The sequence below is a fragment of the Schistosoma haematobium genome, chromosome 3 (assembly GCF_000699445.3).
Source record: "Schistosoma haematobium chromosome 3, whole genome shotgun sequence".
Classification (NCBI taxonomy): domain Eukaryota; kingdom Metazoa; phylum Platyhelminthes; class Trematoda; order Strigeidida; family Schistosomatidae; genus Schistosoma; species Schistosoma haematobium.
Window position 1 is genome coordinate 6,231,519 of NC_067198.1, and position 14,780 is coordinate 6,246,298.

Below are 14,780 nucleotides of genomic sequence, written 5' to 3' on the forward strand. Positions count from 1 at the left end.
AGGAATGCACATGACAGAGTGGGTTAGAGAATTCTGGTCGGTGGCCTGTGCTCCACTTCACTTGTTAAACTTTCGTCAAAAAAACTAATCAAACGAAATAACAAAGAAAGAAAACATGAAACGAAAAAAATGTGTATATATATATATATATATATATATATATATATATATATATATATATATATATATATATATAGTAAACAAATAATATTAGCAACAATAAGATAGAAAGACATAATCTTCAAAACGATGAGATTGTAGATGAATTGAAAGAAACAAAAATAATAGAAAACTGATGATGGTGACACTTGATTGGAATTAATAAAAAAAATAGGCAAATTAACTGGACTGAGTTGAGTGTATTTCTCCATTAATAAGGAAACAAAACATACACACACATAGTTAATCAAGGAAACAAAAAAAGCACTCACACGCACACACACGAGAAAACGAGAGGCTATTAATACTTATCTATATGATTTATACATTCAAGGACCAAGAAACAACCCCCCCTACATTATAAATACAAATTAACTATGATTATTAAAATAAAAACTATCATTAGAGAAAGTGTAATATCAGGTTTAAAAAATAATCTATTACGTAATAAAACTCAACATTATGTCAATATACAATCAAGAAGTCGATAAAATCAATAATACCAAAGGAGGTGCACAATAACAGAAAGCCAAAGAAAAAAGAAAAGAAAGTAATTAGATAGATAGATAGATAGATTAATGGAAAGAGTATATATATTCAAAAGAGAAAAAATGAATTCTATTTTATATATTGTTTGTTATATTATGTACAATATTATAAACTTTCTTCTTTGAATAGCATCTTCTAATCAGAACAACATAATCTGTTATATATAATAAATATAAATATACATATGAATTCATTTCAGTATGTTACACAATTGGGATAATCATTTCAAATAGTTCTCTTGTGATTTTCATCATCTTCATTTATACACCGTTATGATGATAATAATAATAATAATAATAGAGGTGAGCTAGATTTCAACTCTAATTACGTCTTAAAGAAGAGATTGAAATTCAACGAAATTAAATGTAAACATTATAGTTACAAAACAAGTACTACAATGTCTCCATGTGTGTGTGTGTGTGTATTTGTGCGTGCGTATATGGGTGTGTGTACACATGTGTATGTGTATCTGAAACTAAAAGTTCGAATATTGTTACCATTGTAAAATAGGAAACACAAACATGAAAAATCGTTTAGAAAAAAAGGGAATTACACACACACACACACAAGCACACACATTATTATATTGTATTCAATTTGTAAGATATAAATGTTAAAACAACTTTAATAGGTATCTAGTACATGTAAGTTATCTGGATGGATAAACAAAGTTATTTATTTTTTTTTAAAAAATGAACTGAATAAAAGAAGAAAATATTGATAAAGAACAAAAAAAGAACTACAACAACAACAAAAATATTTGTATAATTTCATATTCATAAGTACAAATACATGAAAATTGTATATACAAATAGGCTTTATTTTATATTTCATTTAAATAGATCTTCCTGTGGATTTGAAATGACTCGATGATTAGTTTACATTTCATAAACAAACAAAAAAACACACACTTAAAATCGATTAATTAATATATCAGTTGATACTGATGATGTATCTGTAGTTGATGATGAAATTGGTATATGTGTACTTGTAGTAATAGCAGTAGTAGTTGTTGTTGTTGTTGTTAAATTATTGACAGTTATAGTTGAATATGGTGGTGGGGAAGGTCTAGATATTGAATCTTCTAATTCATAAGTTAAAATTGGTGATTTCGACTTTTGAAGTGATCGTCGCAAATTGATTAATCGTCGACATAATGTATGACCCCATTGATTCACATACCAATCAGGTCCATATCCTCTGTAAGAGATAATCAAGTGATAAGTAATACAATTATGTTTTAAAAGCCAATAATACTGATAAAAATCAACAGTAATGGTTAAACCTTTTCTAGTTTCATGGACTACTTTATTTGCTTTGACCTATGTATCGAATGATTTACAGCGAACATCGCATATAAACCCCATTTATTTTTGTAAACATTTTATACTACTGATGATAGTACCAGTAGGCAAGGTGACAGAAATAAACGTTGTTCTTAGCATAATTATGAACAAATTTTGTGAACACGAATGAAATAGAGGACTAATAATACTCCATAAGTCTAAGCTAATCACTGAATATATCAGTTTATAATGGTTTATGTCCAAATTTTTATTGCATATTCTTTCAACTCTTGTGTAACCTACCCCATTTTTATGCTTTATTCTGTTATTAATGATCTACTTATTTTCCAAACTTAATGTCCAATTTATGTTACATAAATTGTGATAATACTTCTCAATAAATGTACATCATGCGTTTTCATGTATGGTTTACATTACCAGCTGTAGTTTGATTCTTATCTGCCATATGAGATTTGTGAATCCTAGCTTATGAGTAGTTATAACAAACTGCACTATTTTATTGCTTGTAATTTATCGATTGAAGTAAATGCTATCTGACTAACCAATATTGAACTGGTTATTCTTAACTTAATCTATGCTAAGTGCTAGCTATTGTTGTTGTCGTAGATTTTTACCACCTTGAATGTGTGTCAGTTGTTGCTTGAATAATCCAGTGGTAATATATCAGAATTAGAAAGAGATTGAATAAGACCCGAGTCACATAGGGAGTACTAGCTCCCACAAGACTACAGATTTGCTTTGTTGACGAGTCCCAACTAGTGTGAAATGTATCTTCAGGGATTCTTACCGACTACCCCTGATAATTTAACATTTCAATATGGTATACAAAAAGTTGAATTATTTAGACTAGTGGCTACATTACAACTAGTTCGATAGAAATCTATCAGCAAACAAACATGAAATTGATCATTACCCAATCAATTCTAAATCAACTTAAATACAGACCTATAAATTGAACTATTTATTATGAGTTGTATAACTATTAACGTGTCTGTTCTGAAAAAAACTTAAACAGTTTAGTAACTAATTGACTTCAGCCAAGCTATTCTGAAGGATCTAGAGGATGATTTTTCTATTTAATCATAATTTCAATGCGGTACTCAACTTTGAAATAGATTATAACCTTTTAGGTTTGACAGACTTAGGTATTTATTTATTATGTTGAATGGTTGTCCTAGTCATAAGCTTCCTAAATATATGCCAAAACCGGATACTCGAGTAAGGAAACCAAGAGTACGAGCCTACCAAAATCTCTTGCTTGGCTTGTATCTGATTAACTCAGAGTATTACCTTTCCTTACTAAGAAAAGAAAACTTGGCGTTTTGTTTTATTCTATGATATCATTTGTTCTTGTTGAATAACCATTTTGTTGACATCAATTTTTTTCCTATAACCACTAATATTGTCATTATTTCTACTAGTTTGCTTACAACAAATAATAATCGAGGCTTAGCTGGAGTTTTCACTTTCAAACTCAAGGTTGAGAATAGGAGATGGCATGTGTATCACTGAACCAATAGGATTTCTGTACTATATCCTTACATAAAATCTTTCCTTTATATATTACACCATTGAGTTAACTGCTTCTACGAATCCGGTGTTCATCTCACTGTGCTAATGAGGTGTGGCAACTTAGACCAATGCATGTATGTGCCTGGTCCTATGTTGTAACTGACTGACCTACTGACCGATAGGAGCAAAGCTTATATCCGATCACGAATAGTTGTATCGGTCAGAATGTATCATTGGTTAAGGCTAAGGATGCTAGAAAAGTGAAGTAGAAAAATTATAATCGGAATTCTGAATGGTGAACTTCGCAAATGATATCGATTAACGTTGCCCAGATAATAACTTGTAATACTCTGTCTTGATAATTTCATCTTGTTATGCCTAAATGATGGGGCAATTTGAATCGATGCATATATGTGCCAGGTTCTACATTAGATATAACTAATTAACTGACTGACTGATATGAGTTGTTATGACTCAATTGAATCGTTGAGTCAGAACTGTTGTTTTATGGATTTATTAAATCTAAGAATTCCATTTTTTTCTTAATGTATATATAACAAGACAACTTACTTTACGTCAACTCGAGATAATAAGTATACACGACAACCTCGACCATTATTATCTGGACGAATATAGACATGATCTTCATACACATGACCTAGAACATTAATCGACTGACTTGTTGATAATGTTGTTAAAGAATGAGTAGTGTTTGTACTGGAAAATGCAGAATTACATATTGATTCACTTAACATGGCACAACTTCCATCATCCAATGTATATTGTATACCACGTAATAATTGTAATAGACATTTTGGTTGTGGATAAGTTGAAGATAAATGTAATTCGCAAAGGTCAACACAATCAGATATTTGATCAACTATTGTCATTTGTACAACTTCTGGATCCCATGATGATCTAGGTTTAAGAAGAAAAATATGTAGAGAGAAAGTGCAAAAGGATAGAAATAAGACATGATGTTTCGGAAATTTTAAAAGTTGAGATTATGAGTCAGTTGAAGCTAGGTCACAATAAGAAACCTGGAATCACTGGAAGGCTGTTTCATCCAGTTATGGGACCCTTCAGAGGTGCGCATCCACAACCCCGCCTCGTGAGATTCCAACCCAAGACCTATCAGCCTCGCGCGCGAACGCTTAACCTCTAGACCACTGAGTCAATCAGCATTCAGTGGTGTAAATGTCTAACTTCAAATAACCCACGAAATTAGGCCACACATTCACCATTATCTTCAGCGAGTTACTATCTCACAACAGACCCATTTGAACTCCACTGGTCACTGCTTCTCACTAGAACTCCAGGAAATACCTTTTGAAGCCAGTCACTAGTGAGCATAGGATGATCATTATCAGAAGGGGTTTCGGAAATTGATCATAAAAAAGATTTACTCAATCCTTTCAACTCCTTTTACAACTATCTAGTGGCAATAAGGTTTTAAATAAGGTCACTTAGTATAATTGTCATCTTGCAAAAAACTTAATAACACTTGTCTATTAGCATGATATTTGGGTGGTTTCAGGTTCTCATCATGAACTAATATCATAATAAGAGGATTATTGAAGAAATTTCTGAAGCTCCAGCTGATATACCTATGGATAACTAACTTTCAAAAAACAATTTCCGAAAATTACAAAAAAATATGTAATGATGTAATCATGTAATCATCATATTTGTATGGATTTATATTTCCCTGTTGTTGATGTTAGGAGATGGAATCGATCAATCTCTATTAGATTATATATGCAACCTGAGAAAATTGTCTGTATGTATTACTTGGAACTACAGGCTGACTATTGTTTTTTTATCAATGATTAATAATAATTCAATACAGAATATGTGTTTCATCCCATTCAGGACTCATCAGCCGAGTATTATCAACATTTCATTATTTATTTCAATATTGTCAACTATTAATCTGAATAAGTTTTGTGGAGATTTTTAGAAATTTCACTGGTTGAAATCATGAGTCAATTGAAGCTAGACCACCATGGAAAACCTGGAAACACTGGACGACCGTTTCGTCCTAGTATGGGACTCCTCAGCAGTGCGCATCCACGACCCCGCACACCGCGGGATTCGAACCCAGGACTGTTGTGAGATATCAGCTCACTGAAGGCAATGGTGTACGGTGGCGCAACTCATGGATTGGTTGAAGTTATACATTAACACCGCTGGATGCCGGCTCAGTGGTCTAGTGGTTAAGTGCTCGCGCGCGAGACCAGTGGGTCCTGGGTTCGAATCCCGCGGTGTGCGGGGTCGTGGATGCGCACTGCTGAGGAGTCCCATACTAGGACGAAACGGTCGTCCAGTGTTTCCAGGTTTTCCATGGTGGTCTAGCTTCAATTGACTCATGATTTCAACCTGTGAAACTACTAATCTGTTGGCTATTTCATAGGGTTATAACTGAGTGGTTAAAGAGTTCGTCTAATAATCACTATGCCCCAGGTTTAGTTTGGACAATAGAAAATGTGAGTGTGAATCATGTGTAAATCGGAGTAAAGTAAACGAATATGTGCCCAGTAACTGAATTAATAAGATTTTTCAAAAATCTTAAGTAAAGTTACAAATTAGATGTTTAATTAATGAAGTGATCAATCAATAAATGAGTGAAATAAACTTACCTAGTTTCAACAAATCGATTTAATATTACACGTGGATTAGTTTCAGGTATATACAATGAGCAACGCCATAAACGTAATGAATTTGATGTAATTTTCGACTCAATTGAAGTTGGTATTTTTTTGTAATGAATTTCAAAATTATCCAATAATTCATTAGCACCCGAACTAATTGACAACAAATATGGAAAAAGAATGGGATAGAAACTGTAGGAAATGAAGAAATAAAGCGTTATTCAATGTTGAAATATTTAATACTAACCAATTTACTATGTTTGAAGCAAGTTTTCTTCGCCTGTTGAACTGAATTCGAGTGAGATGGACTAGATATAGTTGGGGTGGATTTAGCCGGGTTGGGTGGTTGTTGGATTACATGTACTTCAGGGCGATCGGAACCATCATAGTGTCGCACTGAAGAATAATTAGACGTTGATATTCATTCGGAATATTATTAAGAGTCAGTTTAGGGTCTTGGTCCATTCGACTAAACGACTGTGTTCTGATGTCACTGAACTTTTGCGATTGGAGACTGCAGATGAGAATGAGGGCTTTGAACTGATCTTCAGTCAGCGACTTCAACCGGAAGCGTTTGCGTTTGTGGTTGATGATACCCACATGCGTCAGAAAATCAGTGTTGAACAAAAATGATAATGGGTAAATCAATCTAATTTTGACTTTTCATCTCGTCATAACACAACTAGATGGTGATATTTATTTATGAACTTGATTAATCAATGGATTATTTTGTGTGGTCGTTATTTGAACTGGAAAAACCCAGATTAGATACTTACCAACAATGAATATCCTCTAAGGGTTCCTCAATAGGAAATTAATGACAAAACGAGAAACATGAAGTAGTATTTGGAGGGTTCTAGAAAACTCTTTTCAAGGAGATTAATTTTAAGAGAAATAACTTTATAGATATCTTTAAAAAAGATTTCAAAGCGATTGACAAAAACACTCTTTAATGCTAAACTTTGTATCGTTTTCATCAGGTGAACTTTGATTCATGGGTGTGCCAGGGGCGAGATTCCACTTTGAGTCACACTAATGAATAAATACATGTTTATTTGCTGTTTTGAAACCGGTCATATTAGTCCAATAAACCAAGCCTCTTCAAAACGCGTCTCCATGCAATAATTTTCCTAACTGTCAAAACGGTAAGCAAGTCAACCGATAGTTCAATTTTTATAGTCACGTTGCCCCACAATAATTATTCTTCAAAGTCATCCATACGGTTAAAGGAATTAGCTCAATGACGATGTAAACTTCCGCACTGCAGAGGATTAGGAAACACTCGATTCAATTTTAAACTCTGTGCATTTCATTTGCACTCGACCCTAATACTTATTTTCTATCTCATATACTCTTTTATTGTTTCTTCTTGCCATTAGAACTCTAAAAATTGATTGAAGTTAAGAGATATAAATTATTAGATGTCAGATCAGTTGTCTGAAGGTTATGAACTCGAAACAGGACTGAAAAGTCCGAAGTTCGATTCCTAGTGTTGTAAATGAATCCCCACTTCAGCCAAACAGTTCAAGGTCAGGACGAAACAGTTGTTCAATGCTTTCTAATTTCCAGTAGTTGTCTAACCAGGGCTATTCCTTCGTATTAAACCACAAAGTCCAGCCATCTCTACATGCGTTGTGTTAGCGGAATCGTCTTGAATACTGAATTCGTTGGGAGGCTCAAATCAGAATGCACTGGTTGGTCCATTTTTTAACCAGTTGGTTCTAATTTGCGAATCAAGAAGTTACTGAAAGGTTCTTATGTAATCACAATTGATTGATCACTGGGTGGTGATCAATCTCATGCTTGTCTAGTCCTTATGTAAATTCTATGTAATCTCTAATATCAGAATACTGTTCGCTCTCAATTATTTTTTGCTGGGGAATACTGGACAGTAAAAGAACATAATACTTCCCAAACTACTTAAACTTACTCAGCATTGTAATGCTTCATAACATCACGATTAATCGTGTTCCATCCTTTAGATTTTGATGAAGAACATTCACGTATAAGATCAGTTAATGAATTTTGTATCCATTGAGGCCAATCACCATTTGGTATTAATGACTCTAAATCTTGTGCTAACGGAGTTAAACTAGTCAGAAGAGTTGAATGATCTAATAAAGAGCAGGAGATCTATATGGTATTAGTGGTAATAAAAATAATAAAAACAAACGTAATAGTTGTGGATTGAAATTGTACTACTCATGAGTAACAAGTTTTTTCATTGTATAATTAGTCTTCTAATATTTTACTGATTAGTTGTAAACGAACTATTTTCTTAACTGATCAGTATAGGAGGTCACTTATTGACTGACACGTTTTGTCTGTCTAGATGTGTTGAAGTGATTATTTTTGTACCTGTTTGTGTTGTTGACTGACAGTCATTTCTGAGTTTGTCAGTGTGTGAGTCATTTTAACTGAAGAAAATTATTGTATAGATATAGGCTTCGTATCAATTAGCACTCATGAACTAGGTTTACCCATAATCTTGAGGGAAATGTTGGTTTCTGGTGAACTCGATCCCGTTTCACTTAGCTTCACAGTGTAAGACGTTACCACTGAACTGTATTTATACCATTACACATTGTTTAGGTTTTTTCATAAATAAGGATCTTAAGAAGCGAAGAATATTTCCTTACTTTAGCGGATCTCTGGATCCAAGTGCGTTGGGAAAGCGACAAATATCTCACAGAAGGTACCAAACCCTGGTTCCACTACTTTATCCACTTCAAAATGGTACCTACTTTCAAGGCATTCTAACGGTTTCCTTTAAATATTCAGCGATTATTAATACAGATCACACACAACAAACACATACATACATGCATAGAAATACACACATTGTTACTCACTTGAAATAAGTTTGGTGCCAACGTAATCATAGCACTTAAACTTAATTGTGCGGCATGTTGATCAGCTAAATCTTTGGGATCTGGTCCACTAGTTGTTCGTCTTAAACGTCTTGGACTAAGACTTACACCTTGAGTAGATAAAGATGATGGCTTAATTAATCGATATAAGGATGGTGCAAAACAAACAGCTAAATTACTAGCACTCATCTGAAATAAAAATTAACAACAATTGATTAGTGTAAGATATTTGTAGAGATTTTGAAATTCTGTAGTTTACATGACGAACTGACCTAGGTTAGATAACCAATAAAAACCAGGAATTATTTGAAAGCTATTTCTTCCTAGTATTTAATTGCTCAGAAGAGCGCACGCATGAACCTACCAAGAATTGAACTTTAATCACCTGATACCAACCCAGTGACTTCAAGGCTAGACATTCGACTCTAGGCCTGAAGGTCCCGGGTTCGATCCTTGGTAGGGCTATAGATAAGTACATCCTCTAAGGAGCCCGGTAACAGAGTGAAACATCTATCCAATACTTCATAGTTCCAACTAGTTATCTAACTAAAGTCAATTCATAGTGTAAAACTGTAAAGAAAAAAACTGGACAGATAAGAATATATTAGCAATCAAAAAGAAGTAAATATATTTGAACAACTGTCACTCACTTCAGTTACATCACTATGACGTGATAAATGATTGAGTAAATACAATAATTTTTGTAGAATAAGACGATTTTCATCTGGTAAACTAATTAATATCCAACGGAGTAAATCAATTTGTACTGAATTTGGAACACCTAATTTACAAATATTAATGAGGAATAAATATATGTACATTATAATGATAATGTGTGTTAGATACATATATACAAGAATGAAAGAAATACAAATAGTAACAATATAAAGACAGAACACAGAATATCAATTTACTTTGAAAATCATGAGAAAAGATAGGGAAAGTGATTATACAGTTTCCAAGAAATAAAGCAAAATAGATTATGGCTATCAAGGGAATCAAGGATGAGTATTTCATTGTAAGGATTTGTCATCTGGATGTATCTGAACCCTAAAGTGTTGGTATTCACATTTGAACTCTGAGCTAATACCTTTCACTTTAAATGCCCCCAAAAACATGATCTACTAAGCTGCCGAGTCTAGATCATTATTAATTTGTGTAACGAGTATGTTGAAGGAATTTGGATAGGATACATATATACTAAAAAAAACTGATCAATATTCCATCCTCAATGTCAACAATGGGATATAATTTTTAAGATATTCTTTTGTAATGAACCGACTTGAAATACAAGGCCACTGGGAATAAATATAATTTAGGATGACTCCTTGATAATGGGAACTCGTGACCCTATAGGGGATCGGGCCTAAAAGCTTAGGATAACACAGTAAGCATTATATAATTAGACAACTAGTGGTATACATTTCTAACTATTAAATTAATGATGTACAAAAATACGTTAACAATAATCTTATGTTCGTTGTTCAGCAGTTTGCAGTTCTTCAAGTTCTAATTGGAATCCATCATCAACGGAGTACAATCACGTCGAAAATAAGACAACTATCATCGACTCCATTGAGTTATGATCAGATTATATTGCCGACTGATCAAAGTTATAAATGTTGACCGTTGGTTATCGAATTAATAGTTTAAAGAAGTATTACTTGCCTCAAGACTTAAAGATTATCAATTCAGTTGCTAATGAGTATATGTTTATTCACAGTCAAGGAGTTTGGGCTGAAATACAAATGAATGAACTCGTGGAGTAAATATAATTTTGAAACTCAAGACCTAAGTGAAACAAGTAAGTAAATCCACCATTGCCATTGTGGCAGATTCTGAGTCGTGTTTCTCAACATCTTTGACTGCTGGTTACGATTATGGTGAATGACATAACTGGATGAAGAAACAAAATAACAATTTTAAGTCATTGTGATTTATGATCAACATTACTTCTGTTTGTAACTCCATATAATATTTGTTATGTTTCCCAGTATGATACCTTATTCGGTATAACACTGATATATTTGAGTGTGATGTTTATCCAAGATACGATACTCTTGTATTAAATTAACCTGAACTATGCTCAGCATAACATGCAGGATGTGATTTGTTATAACTATGGGCATCTTTCTTATATATGTGATTTCATCCTTATTAATATTCAGAATGGGTGTACAACCAATATACAAATGAATGTATTTTCGACTAGGGTTGTCGTTGTGTTTTGAAGTTAATAAATCATCACTTGTACCAGTCTTGGTGTTTTTACGTTGCGTCGTGGGAATCTCAGTGGTTCCATGTGTAAGTATTAAGCAATTCAGACATAACAATTAGCGAAGACCAGACAAAACAGTGAAAACTTCAACCAAAATATCTCAGATCAACCATCAGTGATTTCGTGTACTTATGTCACGTTTTAGTTTGGCCAACCTTAGATTTCTCTAAACATATTCTTACTCCAGCTAACGTTGCAAGTTGAGATAGGTGGTGTTAAGACATGTGTAATGAGTATCTCATCAATCATCAGTGAACATTTCCTATATCATCAAATGATTTGTCATCTTGACCTAGTATTCTGAGTCTGATCTCAACAATGCTGAATTAGTGGTGTCGGCACATTTAAGTGCTGTCTCAAAGACATACATCATTGTATACTACTAACCCTCGAGGTCCTCTATTTTCAAAAGTCATGTTTCACAGCCACAGGTTGGAAACAACGAAGTGCTGGACAGTGTGGTCGTCCTTTGGTTCGCAGAGGTTCATCTCGCTCAAGCCACGGATCAACGAATGCCAGCTGAGTTTTCTAAATCCATACTGAAATTTGGTCAGAAATCAACCCGCCAATACTGGTTGGACTTCCGAAACCAGTGAAGTGGTCGATACATTCATATACTTCACTCTCCATCATCAGTTTAGATATTGATATACCTCAGTCGTGAAGCGAAATTTCGCACTTAGATAGTGCAGATTTCATCGTCAAGATGTTTATATTATTAACGAGGCTGTCAGAAGACTCTATATTGTAACACCTTCTTAACCAATCAGAACTATGTCATCCACTTATTCTATGGAGAAACAACTGTTGAATGACTGCTAGTTTTCAATAACATTTTGCATAACTGATATCAATCTGTGGCAATAATGAAACTAATCTCTTTCAAAATCCTTCGGTTGGAAATTATGTTTAGTTGGGATCATGAACCAGGTTCTGTGTTCGAATCCCAAGTGTGGGATCGTGAACGCGCACTGCTGTGGAGTCCCATACTACGACGAAACGGCCGGCCAGTACTTCCAGGTTTTCAATGGTGGTCTGACATTGATCGGTTCATGATCTAAGTTAAAACTCGGCAATCTCCATAACCCTATACTGAAAAATTATATTCATATCATTGTTTTAAAAGTACAAAAAAATATAATTAACTCACATATATAAACATTGACAAGCACTGTAGCTAATTTACTGGTAAATAAACATTCTGGTAATTCACGAAAGAATTGTTTCAATAAGTCTGCTATATCATATGGTTGCCAATCACTGAATTTACTCCAGTCTTGAAATTGTATAAGAAAAAATAAGGAATAAATGTATCCAATAAAGAAGCATGAGTTTCAATGAAATTGATAATCACACTGTGGCTTTAACCTAATACCTATTATTAAAGAATGATCTTGGTGAGTTTTAGGTTTATATTGTTGCTAGGGGTCTCATTGTTGGATGACTTAATAGTCCAGTCCTCCCATAATTTCAACGGTACACCGACTGGGGTCAACTGAATACAATCTATAAATCATACCAATGTCTACAAAATTTCTTCCTGGAGATATTAGGGATTTAGTTGTTCCCATAGTATTCGATCAACACTAATTATTAGATAATACGGTATTGGTGATTAATCAGCGTAAATATTTCAGTCCTCAGAAGACTAATCGCTACCTGAATAACACAATAGTAACGTCCTGCACTGTGGGACTAAATGATTCCGATATGAAAAACGTGAGGAATATTGAATATTTAAATATGCTGACTAGAGAAAATAAACAAAACAATCTAAGTCCACGGTTTCCATTGATTGCTTAAAACTGTCAAACATCGGATTTATGTGACTGAATGTGAAGTCGAACACATACTGACGTTGATAGACAAAACACTAGTATCCAGACCAATCATATTTTAGTAAGCCAACCATTGAATTATGCGAAACCCCACTTCTGTCCAAATCTCATAAACCACAGTAATAAGCCTGATAGAATTTCAGTTTTCAACATTTATCGAGTGACTGATCAATCACATTAACAATATGGAAGTAACTACTTAAAAGGCATAAGTAGTTAAGATGAATATTCAAAAGAGAACAGACTTACTTATGTCACGTTCAATCTCTTCTCTCAATGCTAATATTCTGGATTTACCGCCTGGACGTCGAAACAGTCCATGAGCTGTAGTACCATTTAATTCTAAATGATCCATCATATGCAAAATAGCTGGTGGAAGAGGATAACCTAAACGACGTTGCCAACTTGATAATGATTGGCCAAACACTGGTCCAGTATAGGATATACAACGAATAGGTAATTGAGGTATACGTTCACAACCTGGTGGTTGTGTCTGATGGTAATGAGAAAGACTATTTGGTTCATTTGAATTTAGATTATTCACAAACATTTCATTATTTATACTAGAAAATGGTTTCTTATCGGATAATGGAGATGTACTTAATGAGTTGGATAGCAAATTTGAATCACCAGAAGTTAGAAGTGCTCTATATTTCATAAAACGCCTAAAAATGTGAAATAAGAGGTTAAACAATTGATATGAATTTTCTTTAGTTCGCTTTATGCAGATCTCTGTGAAATAGACTACCATGTGAAACATCGAAACATATTAATTTCAATTGTTGGAATTTCCATCGATACATTAACAAATAAACATAAGCATTTAATGCTGGTTTCCATTACCTTACTCTGATGATCAAGTTAACAGTATCGAATTTCATTTATAGACAAGAGGTAGAAGTAATTTTTCTAATCAGCTTTCAATAGAGAGAGTTCTATGAAAACGATGGATTATGATCACAATTGATTGATCACTGGGTGGTGATCAATCTCATGCTTGTCTAGTCCTTAATAGTGCAGATCGAATGCTATCGATCATGTTGCAATGTGGCCACTAGTCTAGGTGACTCGACACTGCGGGCACTATGTATTGAGATTAGATGGTGGTTGGAGGTAGTCACCAGTGATCAATCAATTGTGATTACATCTCAGTCCTACAGGAGGTTAGTCACGGCTCGGATAGCTCAGTGGTAACGTCTCTGACTGTGAAGCTGGGTGACACGAGATCGAATCCGCCAGGGAGCACCAGTTCCCTCAAGATTACAGGTACACCTTGCTGACGAGTGCCAAGTAGCACGAAACCCGGGTCCAGGGTTTCCTGTTGACTACCTCCAACCACCATCTAATCTCGATGGATTATGTGTTATATATAGACCAGATAGTTACTGATTTCATATCAGAAGGGGTTTTTGCGGATATTATAGTAATTTCAATGGTTGAGATCATGAGTCAATTGAAGCTAGGCCACCATGGAAAACCCGAAAGCACTGGACGGCGATCTCGTCCTATTGCGGAACTCTTCAGCAGTGTGCATCCACGATCCCTCCCAGCGAAATCCGAACCCAGGACCTATTGGTCTCTCGCGCTAACGCTCAACATCTAGACCACTGAGCCTG

At 34.2% G+C, this 14,780-nt stretch overlaps 1 protein-coding gene across 3 annotated transcripts in view; it reads right to left on the reverse strand.

Moving 5' to 3' along the window:
• Window positions 1-209: 209 nt before the first annotated feature.
• The window catches only part of DLC1_1 (Dynein light chain Tctex-type), a gene marked incomplete at both ends in the record, with an annotated part of 143,019 nt that continues 128,448 nt past the window's right edge, over window positions 210-14,780 (reverse strand). The window contains 8 exons of one of the 3 annotated variants that reach the window (XM_051212869.1): window positions 210-1,908; window positions 4,098-4,445; window positions 6,167-6,331; window positions 8,109-8,311; window positions 9,031-9,237; window positions 9,699-9,829; window positions 12,477-12,602; window positions 13,414-13,829. In XM_051212869.1, coding sequence (XP_051068793.1) covers window positions 1,620-1,908; window positions 4,098-4,445; window positions 6,167-6,331; window positions 8,109-8,311; window positions 9,031-9,237; window positions 9,699-9,829; window positions 12,477-12,602; window positions 13,414-13,829 — 1,885 coding nt within the window. Of the gene's footprint in view, window positions 1,909-4,097; window positions 4,446-6,166; window positions 6,332-8,108; window positions 9,238-9,698; window positions 9,830-12,476; window positions 12,603-13,413; window positions 13,830-14,780 lie in introns of all 3 variants that reach the window. The other 2 variants (XM_035732900.2, XM_051212870.1) reach the window with 2 other exon arrangements.